Below are 15,987 nucleotides of genomic sequence, written 5' to 3'. Positions count from 1 at the left end.
TTAAGTCCTCGTGGTGGCGTAGTGACTCGCCTCAATCCGGGTGGCGGAGGACGAATCTCAGTTGCGTCCGAGACCGTCAATCCACGCATCTTATCACGTGGCTTGTTGAGCGCGTTACCACGGAGACGTAGCGCGTGTGGAGGCTTCATGCTATTCTCCGCGGCATCCACGCACAACTCACCACGCGCCCCACCGAGAGCGAGAACCACATTATAGCAACCACGAGGAGCTTACCCCATGTGACTCTACCCTCCCTAGCAACCGGGCCAATTGGTTGCTTAGGAAGCCTGACTGGAGTCACTCAGCACGCCATGGATTCGAACTTGCAACTCCAGGTGTGGTAGTCAGCGTCTTTACTTGCTGAGCTCCCCAGACCCCCGAGTTTTTCATTTCTAACCATAACCTTTATTAAAAATATGGTCAGAAATGATTAAAAACGGTCAGAAACCTTGGGGTAACTGTCGACAACCAGCTCCGTTTCACCAACCACATCTCAAAAACAGCCTGATCATGTAGATTTGCACTCTACAACATCAAGAAAGTAAGACCCTTCATCTATGAACATGCAACACAACTCCTTGTTCAGTCTCTTGTCATATCTAGACTGGACTACTGTAATGGTCTTTTAGCCAGTCTTTCTACATGTGCAGATAGGCCTCTACATAATCATCCAGAATGCAGCAGCACGTCTGGTCTTCAACGAACCCAAGAGAGCGCATGTTATACCACTACACTGGCTGCCAGTTGTTGCACGTATCAAGTTCAAGGCTCTGATGCTGACATACTGAACAGTCACTGTATCTGCTCCAGCTTACCTAAAATCATTCATGTAAAGTTACGTTCATTTGCGGTCTGCAAATGAGTGGCGCCTTGTCGTAACAACACTGAGAGGCATCAAATCACTTTCCTCGACTTTCAGCATCACTGTACCACGATGGTGGAACAACCTTCCTAACTCATCATTTCATGAGCCTGTGACCATAAATTTCATAATAATAATAATAAAATGTGTTTAACTCTAATCTCTGTTTTGACTAATATTTTTTTAATGCAATTGAAACTTTGTAATGCAGCACTTTTCGTACTACTGCCTCTTTAAGATGAATCGCTTATGTTGTATCCTTCTTCATTTTGTAAGTCGTTTTGGATTAAAGCATCTGCTGAATTAATAAATGTAATGGAAAAGTAACCTTTGCCCTTTGACATCTAGGCAGCGGGAACAGGATAGAAAAGAGGCAGAGGAGGCGTCGGCAAAAGAAGTCGAGGACTGGGAGCATTCCTTGCTGTCTTTAGCAGAACCGTGGCCGGTCCAAACCATGTGGGAGCTCCCAGCCATTGGCCACTTCCTGTGTCTTGCCCAAACGGCTCTCAATCTCCCCGAGATCATTTTCTATGAGCTGGAGCGCTGCTTGTTGATGCCTCGCTGTAGTTCTTTCCTCGCTAAGGTCATGACGTCTCTTCTCTGCCATCCGCACAAGAGAGCGACCCGCCACCCGGCACTACCCTACAGGAAGTGGGAGGCGGAGTTGCGTCAGAGGGTGCAGGGCTGGTACCAGGCCGTCGGGAGGGTTGAAGCCCAAGTGACCCGAGCGGAACAGCTCGGACTTTGCCATCAGTTCTTTTGGATGCTGGGCGAGGTGAATCCTCTAGAGGAAACGCCGTTCCACCAGCTTCCGTTTAACCAGCGCGTTTGGCTCCTCAAGGGACTCTGCGATCACGTGTATGAGACCCAGAAAGACGTGCAGGACGCCGTTCTCGGGCAGCCCATTCACGAGTGCCGCGAGTCCATTTTGGGTTACGACAGTGGGGAGAACACCTACATACACTTTCCGCACTTTTGTGGCGCGGACTTGAGAATCTATCGCCAGAGTCCGTGTCTCGCAATGGAGTTTCCTCTGCCAGTGTTCCACCTCAAGAGATCTGAGCAGGAGACGGGCTCAGATGGGTCAGAAGTCAAGGAGGAAATGAATGAGATGGGAGGACTCTTTCTGTCTGTAGATGGTGTAAAGTTAGATAACGACCGCTCCTGCAAGATGGAGCTGTACGCATGGGGCGTAAACGAAGATTCGCTCGTCGACAAAGAGGATCTGGATCAGAAACGTCCCTCAAGTGTCCTCTTAGGATGCATGGAATATTCTCCAAAGTCTTTAAGAGGCATTCAAAAGTCCATGGAGGAAGAACATTTAAAAGAAGAGGATGAGTCGGACTGCAAGCCGTACTTCCAAGTAGGCGACAGCTGCTTTAAAGGCAAATCTCCTGCCAACTCTCTCAACTCACATACTGACAAAAGTCCTAACAAGTTTACTATTCACAAGACCATTGAGGAACACAGTCCCTGTTCAGGGTGTTTTACGCTGTGCAAGAAAACAACACTGCACTGTTCATTCTGTCGGCTCTTGAGCGACCCCATCAAACCTGTAATCACCCGAGCTAGAAAAGACAAATCCACACAGGGGACAACAGAAACGACATGTGCAAAGAAAAATAAGAGGAAGAAAAAGAAAGAGAAAGAGAGGAAGTTGGGTATGAGAAAAACCAAGAAAGGGAAAGTGAACCTGAAAAACATAACGGCTAAAAGCAGCCTGCAAAGAGCCGCCAGCACCATGAAGAAGAAGGACAAGAGGAAAAAACAAAAACAGAGTAATGGCACTTTTCCACTGCACGTTACGATTTGACTCGACTCTGCTCGCTTTACTTCTCTGAGCTTGCTTTTCCACTGCAGTTTAGTGCCGCCTCAATGTGGGTGGGATTATAGGCTGATCGTCACTGCCGTGACATCATCTTAAATGCGACACAAACATTACTGACCATAAACAATAACACGACCGCTAGCTGTTAGCTACTAGCTCATTGTGCTGCAAAAAACAGTTGTTGCATGGTGATTTTACACAAGTGTAACCGTTAAACTGGCCTGGTTGTTGTTTTAGAAGCGAGCTTTCCTGTAGCTGGTCAACTAAATAAAGTGAAGCTTTCAAGCAGAATATAGAGTAAACGTAACAAGACGTACCATCCTCCATCGTGGACTCCAACAATGGCGAGTCCAGGGCACTCTCCCTCCCATTGCTCGCCGGTCTATTGCCATAGATAGCGTCCATTTGGTCGAACCACTTCCACTTTCATCTGTTTGAACCACTCCGGCTGTTGTGGTCCTTGATGGTTCTGTAGTCACTTAAGTTTTTTTAACTTTTCCCTACACTGTTGGTAGGTCCGGTGGTAGCCGTGTGTGGCCAACAGCTGAGACACTTCCTGAAAGACTTTTTCGTTTCGCGTCGTTTCGTTCGTCGCTAACGAGAGGAACATCTGCACCTCATTTATTGACCACAGTGTGGTTTTGCGCACAGCCCTTTTTTTTTACAATTCGAAAGTCGCGTGAACAAATGACATTGCTGTCACTGTTGCTAACTTGAAAACTAGCGGGCTGATGTCCCGTGTCGCAAATCCAGTGACGCTGGTAGTGACGATTCTCTCTGACCAATCAGTGATCTGCAGGGTTTTGACGTCACATTTAGTATCGGCTCGGCTCGCTTGGAACCTCGACCGAGGCGGTACTAAAAAAAGTATCAGGTACCAGGTACTATCCACAGTGGAAAACCCCCAAAAAGTGAGTCGAGTCCAGTTGAGCTGTACCGTGCAGTGGAAAAGCCCCATAAGTGAAGTATTTCTGCTTGATGCTTATAATGTTTCATGTTGATGTCTTCAAGAAAACTGTATGTTTGTGAACGTAAGAAGGTGGTTTGTAGAATGGTGCTTTTTTTTTTTAAATTAATTCATTAACCGTTTGATATTCATTAATTTCATTAAAATTATCTTATAAATGTTCCACTTAAAATCTGTCTTGACTGTGATGACTGTGGCATGAAAATAAATCTGTCTAATGTTAAATTATCACACATTACTGATACTCTTTATTCTCCATCATCAGGGAAAAAGTTAGACATGAAGACGACTTTGGTGAGGAGAAAAGTGGGATCTGGACTGCTGCCAGCGGAACCATCGTTTCAGGTGCATGATATTTTCATTACTTTCAAAACTGAAGAGAGTAAATCATCTTTAAATATTAAATATACGGCCCTCTATAAAACCTGGTGTCATTTAAAAAAAATAGATACAGTAACACTGACCTGTGTGAGGTACATTTAATTTAAGATTGTGTTTGCACAGAGCATTCACTAGAGGTCAGCAAATATTATTTTAGGATTCAGCACATTTTTGTCACAGTAATGTATCACTTCCCTCAATATACAGTACTAGTTCATTTTGTAATGTTTATTTTAATAACTAAATTTTGTATGTCCATTGTGTACTTTTATATGCAGCTAATACCTTCATGTAGAATTTATTCCAATATCTAAATAATTGTAATCGTTCACAGCTCGAAAACAAACTAATTTAAACTTGCTCAGACATAATAAAATGTTTTCTGTCCTTTCTCTTTTTCTTACTTCTCTTTCTTATTTGTGTTGTGTAGTTGGTTTGCTCCAGTCTGGATGATCTCAGAGTTCTGATCAATAAAACAGAAGATGAGCTGGATGAACTGGACTGCGGCAAAAAGAGATCTGTTAGTAAGAGTGGGAACACACACACACACACACACACACACACACACACACACACACACTTTTGCCAGAAACTTGTCAGTATTTTTTCTATTTGTATTTGCAAATTTTGTGCATATATGATTTAGATCAGCATATGTACTCTTGTTCCATTTGTTGTTTTCCAAAAAATAACGTTGCGAGGCGCGGTGCGAGCGCGAAGTGATAGTTTGAGCGCGAGGCGATCGCCTGTGTTCTGCGACTGCTACTGGGACGTTTAATAATGTATAACGTGCCTATAATGTATGTTGTAGCACGGAGGAGGGCGGGGCCGGGCCGGAATGACACGCCTGGACCCCAATCAGCCTGATGAGGCGAGCGAGGGATAAAGGCGACCGGAGACGGCAGTTCAAGAGAGAGAGAGAACTACAGGCAGCTGCCCTGTATGTGTTTATGTTTGTGTGTTTTTGTTTAAGTTTATCATTAAACTTCATTTATATTGTCAAGCTGGTTTTCTGATGCGCCGTCGCGTGGTCCTCACTCCTCCACCCTCTCAGGCGGACGACAGCCGCTCCTCTCCCGGGCTGACCAGAGTCAAACCTCCGACCCCCTGCTGACAGAACGCCCCTCCGCGTTTCTGGTGGCCCGTGGGGACACTCCTCCGCCCCTGGCAGCGGCCCTATCTCTCCAAGCGGTCGGAGAGTCGATTCCCTCCTCCCCTCGTGGACGGCGGTCTTCCCTCAACCCCTCCGCATTTCTGCCTGCCGGCAGGGCACTCCTCCACCCCTGGCAGCGGCTCCATCGCTCCAGGCGGTCGGGGAGCCGCCTCACGGACGGGCGGTCGGGCTACTCTGTCCCCTAGTGGATGGCAGCGGCGCTCCCCGGGGTGGACGGGAGTGTCGAGGACTCTATAACGGGTATCCCTCCACCCTCCCGGGTTTCGGCACCAATGTAAATAAAGTTTCATTATAAACTTAAACAAAAGCACACAAACATAAACACATACAGGGCAGCTGCCTGTAGTTCTCTTTCTCTCTCGAACTGCTGTCTCCGGTCGCCTTTATCCCTCGCTCACGTCATCAGGCTGATTGGGGTCCGGGTGTGCGCCATTCCGGCCCGGCCCCGCCCTCCTCCGTGCTACATATGTATGTGTGTATAATATATATACATATATATATATTAGTATTTTATTTATTTTAATTTTTAATGCAAAATAAAAATGTCCTTGCAATCCAAATTTTACAGGCTGGGGATGTCATGAGATGAATTGGACAAATCAGATACAAACAAAATCAAGTATTAATCAGTTAGTGACGCTTAACCTATTACATTAACACAATGCAAACTAGTAAAAACAGTTTGCATGTTTGCCTGTGTTTTCTGCCATATTTCAGGGAAGAATGCTACACAAAAGAGCCACTGTGAAAGAGTTACACATCACACTTATAAGGCTGCTAAATGAGCTGTTACCATGGGAACCAAAACTAGTCAAGGCCTTCCAGAGGAACAGGTAAAGGGAGTAATCATGAATCTGCTTATTTTTAGGGACATACAAATACAGTAAGTACATTTTGCCTGCAGTAAGCATAATTTTCTTATGACTTTAAACGTGCATATTTGAAAACAAGCCGATTCTGCTATGTGCTGTAGTACTTAAACCGCAGTGTGAACCCACGTGTTAATGCTGAATATAGATGGGGAATCTTGAATCTGTGCAATAATATTTTTCCCCTTTTCTGCTACTCACTACTGTAACCACCTATTGGTTGAGAATCTTGTTGTGGTTTCTCAAACTTATGCATTTCAGTTTAGTTGTTGAACAAAAAAGGGTTTTCTCAAGTAATCCGGGTGGTGAATTTGAATTATATCCAAGAATGAGCTTTCCATTTTATTGTGCAGTGACGGATACACCTCACTGCATTCAACAGACACCTAGATGCTTTCGTTTTCTTTACCTTGAGGCGATGATTTCCTGGTAACGGAGCTTTGTGAATTCCTCTCTGTCCTTGTCCTCAACAGAGCACGCTTGAAAAAGGAGTGTGACGATTTCAAAAAACACCCCGAATATGAGAACTTTATCAGGGAACAGATAGATACAGTGAATACTGGGGAAGGTTTGTGCAAACATGGATTGTTGTCCACAGAAACAGTAAGAGAGTTGGAAGATGGTGAAGTAAAAATTGACAGGAAAATGAAGGAAGATTCTGAGGCGGCAGGTGAGTCACAAAAATGCTGCAAAATGGCTAATTTTATCATTTACAAAAACTTTATAGAGCAGGGTTTTTCACTAGATGACAGTTGCACAAAGTGAACTAAAATCAGTCAAATAGAAGAAAGGATATATGTTTAAAGGAGTGAAGAAATTCTAATGCAAATCTTACCAAAGATTGTAAAACTGCATCTTGAAACTGATCACAGAAAGTGGTTAGAAAGGAAATCTAAATATTCTCGTATTCTTACAAATATCCTTTCTTATCTGTTTACCTTGTGTGGTTTGGGCAAACTTACATTTTTATGAATCTATTTTTATTTTCTATTTTTAAAACCAATAATATATAGATGTGATCTATTTGTTTAGAATGATGCATGCTGCCCTTCTTTCGCAGAGAATGTAAACCAGCTTGGAAATCATGAATTAAGATGCCTAGATGACAGACCTGAATTTGTCATGGCAAGTAATGAATCTGGACACTTCACACGAGCTTCAAAGCGCTGCCAAAGTGGTGCAATAAATGAGGAATCGAGCCCGTGCAAGAGAGGCAAAATGGACCCAGAGAGTTCATTGACTTCTGGACTTAACGTGGAGGTTGTATTCAGTAAACAAAAAACAGCAATCACAAGCCCACAGACCTCTGAAAGAGCTTCAGTGTTTTCTGCGCCTGTGAGTAGCTTTCAGCCCATCCAGGCATTGCTAGCCAAGAGCATTGGAAACAAAGTGACCTTAATAAGTCATCCTAAGGCTGCAGTGATAGCTCAGATGCTTCATAACAACACAGCGTCTGCAACTGTACCACCTGTCCAACATTCAACTACCTGTCCACAAACACCACACTCTGAACCTGTCTCTATAGTAACACCAACTGCAACATCCACAACAGAGAGTAGTGAACAGGTGGTGTACAAGACTGCAGGAGGCTTGGGGCTTCTCAGAAAAGGGAGCACTTCAGTGAAGTTTTCAGGGCAGCCAGTATTAGATCAAAAATCAGGGGAGAAGGTAATGCAACAAGTTGTTATCTTGCCTTCGAATCTACTGATTCAAAGCACTGAGAAAAAGGCAGCTCAGGAGTCACTTAAAGGGACCTCTGTGTCCATCCCTAAGATTACAACATACTTGTCCAATGCTTCAGGGTTCACTCTACCAGAAAACAAGGTTCCTGTCCAGCAGGTGGCACCACTAAAAGAAACCAGTGATGTCAGAACGCCATCCGCAGCAGTATTACCCAGTTTAAGAACATTACCTACAACTACTGGAGGTTCCACTGTGCCTAAAAAGACTACTGAACCAAAGGTGGCCCTAAACAAATCCTTCACCCCAACCAGTAGGAGTCCTACCAAACCTGATGCTAAGCAGGAGCTGAGGACAGTGTGTATTAGAGACTCGCAGTCCATTCTTGTCACTACTAGAGGAGGCAACACTGGGGTGGTGAAGGTACAGATGTCGGACCAGAGCGTAATGGGTGCTTTACCATCCAGCCCAATATTTGCCATCTCTTCACAACTTCAGGCCTTCCTGGTGTCACAGTCTTCCACATCCACTACACAAGCTGCTTCTAGTACCCTCGGTGTGAAATCTTTACCTGGTATCACTCCTCTTATTGACAGAGGTTTTTCTCAGACACTCTTAAAGGATATCATTCCAGTCAGCTCATCTACTGTGGTTACAGGAACATTAACTTCCTCAACCATAAATCAGAAACTGTCTGCTGCTGACAGTCCAGCCACTGGTAAATCACCTCACCTGGCCACAAGCAAAAGCAGTGATAGTGTCATTTTAACTGTGAAGGATGTCCAACGTGTTCAGCAGAATACTATATCTAAATGTATAACGAAACCCTCACAAAAGATAACTCTACCAGGGAGCAGAACGCCAGACCACTACAGCCTTCAAAAGGTTTTCCTAGTCACACCTTCATCAGATGTCCCCTCAGTGGCAGCAAATGTCACCACCACTACTGCTACCATGCCAGAGTCAAGGGTCATGTTCGTAAACCACCCCTCTCCCTCTGACAACTCCGCACTTACCATTCTAAAAGAACTGACAACTTCAGAAGCCAACATTTCTTCTGCAACTTCTTCTCCAGCACTTGAATCCTTGAGAGCCGTACCCAAGCTTGGGACAACGTTTGGCTGCACTGCTTCTGGTGCGATGGCCAATGTCCAGAGCATCGGTGTTGCAGGGTTGACGCCTAGGGTACTTAGCACAAACAAGAACATCCTGGAAGCTTCTACAAAAACTACACCTGTAATTGTCTCCAGGGTTCTTGCAACATCATGTGGGCTGCAAATTGGTCAGAAAAGCAATGTTGTTGCAAGTAGAGGTCCTTCAGGAAATAGTGAAAGTCCTCTCAAAGCAGTTCGGTCTGTTGATGGCAAAACGCTCACATTTTCAACACTGGGCACTGGTCACATGGCGTCCTCTGCACTTTTATCAGTTGTAAAACAGGATGTTCCTTCAACTGTCTCGACAACATTTTCAGTGTTAAATGCTCTTAACAATAAACCTGGGTTTACCGTTGGCAACTCTACTTCAAATATATCTGCCTCTTTGTCAGGAAGTCTAATTAGCAAACACACTACTTTAACAAATGAGGTGACGCCACAAAGTAACAAGCCACAAATTATCTCACCCCTTTGCTCATCAACTTCAGGAGTGTCCTATCCTTCAACTATGAGCAGCACTCCCGTGGTCATGACCTGTGCGGTCCGACCTCCAACCTCTGAAACCAAGAGTGTGCAGGGAAAAATTGTGATCAATACCACTGCCCCAATTACCCCTGGAACTCAACTCCTGATCAACAACACCAGATTTGTCGTACCTGCTCAAGGCCTTGGACCTGGTAGTCATGTTCTGCTTATCTCAAGCTCTTGTCCTGGAGGATTGCAAGGTGCAAGTCCACCGCCCACTGTTCCCAGAAGTCCAATCAGTTCAGCTCCTCATCCTGTTCCTTCAGTTGTTCAAGGTTTGAGATTGGTAGCGCCACAGCAAACTCTTGTCAGACTGCCTACGCCCACCGCAAAAACAATTGGGCCCCCTGATGGAGTCCGTCAGCAGGTGATCAGAACCCCACTGACTGCTCTACAAACTCTTTGTTCTGGTGTACCACCAGGACAACCAGGCCTGAGCAGCATTGTAAGACTTCCTACCTTTCAAACCTCTGAAGGAAAAGGTCTCTTAGTTACACCTTCATTGAGCATGACCAGCTGTCCCAAAGAAACCTCTGTTGTTTGTTCTCTTGCACAAGGAGGTTTACAGAGCACAACATCACCCGTGCTCCAACAAACAAGACTTGCAAATACACCACCCCAAAATCAAGTGGCACCAGCTGTACCACCATTGAAAACTGCGATTTCAAGGAATTCACCAATGGTGCCAATGAGCAGCACAATCTCAAGGATGCAGAAACTTCCAGTTGCGACAGTTCCACCAATTGGGAGTCCAGCCACTCCTATTGCAACTGTTCCTCCATCGGTGAATATGGTAGTAATGACATCTTGTCAACCAATCAGGGCTTTGCCACCTGGGACAATTGGACAGCCGGTCATTTTCCCCCAGCCACAAGTTCAAAGCAAGTCTGCCATACAGGTACCCTACAGTGCGTCGACCACCTCAACCCCTAGTAAACTAGTACTGAGTCCAGATGGCGCCATTTTGAATATTGTTCGTGCATCAGCACCACCCAGCCTACGGTTGATGTCAAAGCCAATGACCGCTCAAGTGGGTGTCCCCACCAGTAGTAGTGTTTCTGGACCTGTTTTAAATACAGATGATCCACTTAGACAACCAGATATTCCAGGGGGATTGAAATCTTTCTGGAGGTAATCTGATTTCCCGGTTTGATTATAGAGGATGATCTGCTCAGTGGTTTGGGCTTTGGTAGAACTCGCTGAATTGTATGGGCTTCCTTTTGGTTCCTTTTCTCATCATATCAAAAGGATCCTAAATGTTTAAATGACATTTTGCCCTTTACAGTACATATTGGGGAAAACAATGAATAGGTTATGCTTAAGTGTGTAAATAAATTTGGTTTCACAAAGAGCGAGAATTTCAAATGGCCAGTAATGTACATAGTAAAAGTATTTGTTTGCTGGACTTTTTCTACTCCATTTGTCTGCCAAATCTCTGAGGTCATTCTTACCTCGAACCCATGTTAGTGCATTCATACTCAGGTTGAGTATTATCAGATATATTTTCTGATTCCGATTTGGTTTTGTGTTTCCTCTATACAGTCTATACATGAAAATAAACTTGGCATATTTATGACTTAGTATGCCGGTTTTTTTATTTTTTATTTATTTTTATTTTTTATTATTAAACATATTGGAGGATTAGGTTATTACACATTTGCCTACTTTGGATTTTTCAAAATATTCTGATTGTTTGGACCGCTTGAAAAGAAAAATGAAAATAAAAGCCGTGTTTTGTGCTTTACATTGCTTTATTCTATTGCATTAAAATGTTTAAACCAAATGGTGCCTGACAGTGAAATGGCACCCTTTTAATGGTTGCTTAAGAAATGCAGCATCGCTTCATGAAAACGTAATTTGCCCCGTGAAGGTTCTCCAGAAATGTCCCAGTCTGCACTAGTTACTCACAATCTTCAGGATCTCAATCTGGATCACATTTTGGAGCTTCAAGAACATGCAGGTACCCTTTACATCACATTGTTCACATTTACAATTCTTCATCTTCCATTTGTGAGACATACATGCATACGTTTGATGAAACTCCAGTAATAGGACATTAGTGGACAATACCGTGAATGTGTGCGGGAATAAACTAACTATGGCCATGTCCACACTAATACATATTTGTTTGAATATGCATTCATTTAACTTTGTTTAATGGCATTTATTCTCCACCGAAGGCTGAGAGCGATGAAGTTGGGAAACTGAAAACTGAGTTTTCAAACTTGAATGGAAAAGTGTCAATGTGGACTAAAACTACATATACGAAATCTCTTTACCTGCGCTATTTGCTCCCTAATTTTTTTCTGATGCTTCTAGACAGAATATTAAACAGTATTTACAATAGTCATAGGTGGGTGAAAGTATTGTGGTGGGGTTTAAAATACCCTATTTCTATAACAACATCTTTATTTAAATGGTTAAGTGGAGAGTAAATATAATAGATGTATAACCGTAACTTTCTGACAAAACGAAATTGATATATTCAGTATGTTTAAAGGCATTTCAGTGTCAAAAATCTTTACAGTCCTTTAGTTTTGGCTAGTAACAGACGATCAGATGTGAGAGAGGCATGCTGAGCTTTGAGAACATTTATCCCACATATTAAACACAAAACATAGCAGAATTCCACTGATTTTCCACTGTTTAGATTTATGGTGAATACGGAGGCGGTGAAGGTCCAGAAATGATCTTCTCGTATGCTGGAGGTGCATTGGGGATCTGAAAGAGACGAGGCACACATTTGTAAATAAATGTTTATACATGTAAACAATAATGACCACAAGAACTTTGTGTATCAGTAAATTGATAGCAGGTAGGTTGATGACTGCTATTTTGTTTATAAGTCATCTTAAAGGGATAGACCCGCCAAAAATGAAAATTTTGTCATTTTCTCAGTCACCCTTCACTTTCTTTGGACAAAAGACGCAGTGAAAGTGAATGATGACTGAGGCTAACATCTTGCCTAACATTTCCTTTTGTGTTCCACAGAACAAATTCAGCTATATGGATTTGAACAACATGAGGGTGAGTAAATGATCAAAGTGTTTTCACTTTTGGGTGAACTGTCCCTTTTAGTGAATATACCATATGGTGTACCAGCACTGCAACAAATTCCACCCATTGTGATCCACACACACTATGGTTAATGACAGGGTCGTTTCAGACCATTCTGGCGCCCTAGGCGAGATCCCTATTGCTGGTGCGTTGCAGCAACCTCCTCTATGGCGCCCAACCCCCCCCGGAAGGTTGCGCCCTAGGCGACCGCCTAATTCGCTTATGCCTAGAAACGACCCTGGTTAATGGCACAATCTAAAGGTTGTTCTGCCTGCAGTGGGTCACATGTCTCCTTTATCCCCTCTTTTGTTTTGGGTCCTAACAGCTTGCTTACTCTTATTCTTTGAAGTCAATTGAGACGGAGGGAAAGACTTGGAGATTTGTTCTTTGTGCAACAAGAGAAATGAGTGTTACAAGAACAATTCTGACTTCTTATCACTATATATGAAGTGCCAAATCACGCCAGATTTCCTTTCCAGTGATACTGTATTTCACTTGTGTAATCCATATATATATATACACTTATATACACTTTTCAACTAGTCGACTTGGACTAGTTTCAGTTGTTACTTTACTAAGAGATAAGACTTAACATTTGAACCTGGTGGATGAATAAACAGGTGAAAAAATCCTACATTGTTCTTACATTAAAAAAGTTTTACACTGGCAGCATCACTCAAAGTTTGTTCAGTATTATAATAATGTACGTATTCTCCATACACATGGTGTAATACAGACACACATATGAGGTTTTTACCGCTGGTTGGAGGTTGGTAAGTTCATTCCAGGCCACTTTGTTTTCCTCTCCTGAACCAGGTTCACCATACTGACCCGATGGCATCATCTCTCTCCAGGTCTGTCCGCCACCACGGCCGTTCTGCACAGAGACACAACAGGTCAAATCAGTTACATGATAAAACACATTTGATTGCAGAATCATCACTGTTTGAATTCTGGCAATCCTCCATAGTGTTGTGTATCTGTACCCAGCACTGAGGAGATATTGGACAGAACATGCAATGACCCAGCAACTAACCCAGCAGAGCTTGGTAAAAAACTACCAAACACTGAAAATAACCCCCCCAAAATGTAGATCCTGTGGCACTGATCTGGCCCTTTTTGTTACTTTGATACTTTTTGTTGGTGGAGATTAACCTCCCTGTCACAAGTAACAGCTTAACTCATTATGAACTAAAGATCAGAGCTGCTCTGAGATCAGTGTAACATGATGAACATCTGATCCCCCTTCAGTCACATGACTCACCCGGATCGTTTTGTACCCGCTGCGTTTGCGGTAATACCAGCAGCCCAGAATGAGCAGAGCTGTGAGGATTACAGCTAATAAAGCGATGCCCACCGCCCTGCACACAAACACATTAGATCAAATATATCTGAACTCTCGTGTGTGTTATTGATGACGTTTTTGTATTTTTAGACATACTCTTCTGCTCTGACGTATCCTTCTCCTCGTCTGCTGGCAAAGTGAACGCTGAATTCACCACGCGGCACCGAACCTGATCCACCGTAAGACATCCTGACAAAACCACTAGATGAACATAAACAATAAAGAATCTCATGAACATGTTCACCCCAAAATCAAAAGAAAAAAATCATGTTTTCATATAGAAAGTCTATTTTAGAGCTATTAAGATTTTCTACACTGTGATATTATTTTTATGACAATAAAGCACATTTTCCCTTCAAATTATTTCTATCAATTGGGTGTTTTACTTTTTTTAGTTCCCAATGGTGATTTTCATTATTTACTCAGTATTGTAATACTGTATTTTAATGCATTACAGTAAACATTTCTGTTATACCATTTATTTATTTTTTTGTATTGAAATCTGCATAACTTCTATTTCTTATATGCATTTATTTTTTTATTGTATTTTGCTCTTATTTTTATTTAAATCTGTTTTAATATTTACTCAATGTATGTGTAACGTTTGTACCTGTAAAGCACTTTGTAAGCCATTTTTAAAGATGCTATATAAATAAAGCTTACAACAAATGCTACAATAATGTTTAAATACAATTGAAATTCAATGTAAATAACAGTGAATTGAAGTACAAATTTAATTGAGTAATCTTTAACAATATAAAATAAGTAAAAAAAAATTATGAAACATTTTTATTGATTTAAATTTGTAAAAATTATGCAATTCAATTTGATAGAATTTTGTATGTGTGTATATATATATATATACATCTGATGTAATGCTGAATTACTATGAACACCATTATAACCATCCAGTGACTCACTGTGTAAATAAAAGCATCCTAAATTAAGCATTCATGCAGAAAATTAACTGAAATTGCATTAAACAGCTGTAGTGGTAATTAGTTTAGCAGTTTGTTTGTGAAAGTGAATGAAATCTTACCTGATTTGGATAATTAGGTTCTTGAGAGCGTCTGATGTGAGCTGATCTCAGTGCAGTCTGATAATATCTATAAACCCTTGAGAAGTTCTCATGACCGTCACGGGTTCAAACTCTCACACTTAAATCCATTCAAAGCCCCCCCCCACAGTCTGACTGTCTGCTGACTAACACAACCACACCGTTAACCAGAGGAGCTACACAGAGGTTATGATCAGTTATCACTAACTGAACTTAAGTGCTATTAATTGAACTAATGACTATTTTTGTACTGTGCACAGTACAATAGACATTGAACTTTTAACGGTTCATAGAGTGTGTGTGTGTGTTTGTGTGTGTGAGTGAGTGAGTGTGTTTGTGAGTGTTTGTGTGTGTAAGTGAGTGAGTGTGTTTGTGAGTGTGTGTGTGAGTGAGTGAGTGTGTGTGTGTTAGTGTGTGTGTGTCTCTGTGTGTGTGAGTGAGTGAGAGTGTGTGTGTGTGTGTGTATGTCTGAGTGTGAGTGTGTGTGTGTCTGTGTGTGAGTGAATGTGTGAGTGAGTGTGTGTCTGTGTGTGTGTGTGTGTGTTAGTGTGTGTGTGTGAGTGAGTGAGTGAGTGTGTGTGTGTGTGTGTGAGTGAATGAGTGTGTGTCTGTGTGTGAGTGAGTGAGAGTGTGTGTGTCTGTGTGTTAGTGTGTGTGTGTGAGTGAGTGTGTGTGTGTTAGTGTGTGTGTGTCTGTGTGTGAGTGAATGAGTGAGTGTGTGTGTGTGAGTGTGAGTGAGTGTGTGTCTGTGTGTGAGTGAATGTGTGAGTGAGTGTGTGTCTGTGTGTGTGTGTGTGTGTTAGTGTGTGTGTGTGAGTGAGTGAGTGAGTGAGTGTGTGTGTGTGTGTGTGTGAGTGAATGAGTGTGTGTCTGTGTGTGAGTGAGTGAGAGTGTGTGTGTCTGTGTGTTAGTGTGTGTGTGTGAGTGAGTGAGTGTGTGTTAGTGTTAGTGTGAGTGTGTGTGAGTGAGTGAGTGAGTGTGTGTGTCTGTGTGTGAGTGAATGAGTCTGTGTGTGTGTGAGTGAGTGAGTGAGTGTGTGTGTGTGTATGTGTGTGTTTTCAATGTATTTCAGTATAATTCATTTAATT

General features: G+C 42.6%; 2 protein-coding genes across 7 annotated transcripts in view; one reads left to right on the top strand and one right to left on the bottom strand.

Moving 5' to 3' along the window:
- LOC127430810 (uncharacterized protein KIAA2026-like) overlaps window positions 1–14,079 on the top strand; it is a 16,908-nt gene extending 2,829 nt beyond the window's left edge. For 2 of the 5 annotated variants that reach the window (XM_051680895.1, XM_051680896.1), the window contains 6 exons: window positions 1,211–2,640; window positions 3,923–4,002; window positions 4,469–4,558; window positions 5,930–6,045; window positions 6,555–6,751; window positions 7,142–11,453. In XM_051680895.1, coding sequence (XP_051536855.1) covers window positions 1,211–2,640; window positions 3,923–4,002; window positions 4,469–4,558; window positions 5,930–6,045; window positions 6,555–6,751; window positions 7,142–10,575 — 5,347 coding nt within the window. In that variant the 3' untranslated portion in view covers window positions 10,576–11,453. Of the gene's footprint in view, window positions 1–1,210; window positions 2,641–3,922; window positions 4,003–4,468; window positions 4,559–5,929; window positions 6,046–6,554; window positions 6,752–7,141; window positions 11,454–12,431; window positions 12,468–13,313; window positions 13,696–13,932 lie in introns of those variants that run through there. The other 3 variants (XR_007895496.1, XM_051680898.1, XR_007895495.1) reach the window with 3 other exon arrangements.
- On the bottom strand, window positions 11,498–14,919 carry mlana (melan-A). Of its 2 annotated transcripts, none has more exons than XM_051681019.1 (4): window positions 13,939–14,035; window positions 13,762–13,858; window positions 13,255–13,374; window positions 11,498–12,161 (listed from the first exon to the last, which is right to left on the bottom strand). In XM_051681019.1, the coding sequence occupies exons 1-4, from the start codon at window positions 14,028–14,030 to the stop codon at window positions 12,093–12,095; spliced, it is 378 nt and encodes a 125-aa protein (XP_051536979.1). In that variant the 5' UTR covers window positions 14,031–14,035; the 3' UTR covers window positions 11,498–12,092. The 2 variants fall into 2 exon arrangements, with proteins under 2 accessions (XP_051536979.1, XP_051536978.1); XM_051681018.1 differs by lacking the exon at window positions 11,498–12,161 and adding an exon at window positions 14,882–14,919 and having other exon boundaries at window positions 12,474–13,374; window positions 13,939–14,043.
- Window positions 14,920–15,987: the final 1,068 nt, after the last annotated feature.

This window comes from Myxocyprinus asiaticus, chromosome 40, assembly GCF_019703515.2.
Source record: "Myxocyprinus asiaticus isolate MX2 ecotype Aquarium Trade chromosome 40, UBuf_Myxa_2, whole genome shotgun sequence".
NCBI classification, from domain to species: domain Eukaryota; kingdom Metazoa; phylum Chordata; class Actinopteri; order Cypriniformes; family Catostomidae; genus Myxocyprinus; species Myxocyprinus asiaticus.
Note: the sequence above shows the minus strand (reverse complement) of the source record. Positions and strands in the feature narration are given on the sequence as shown.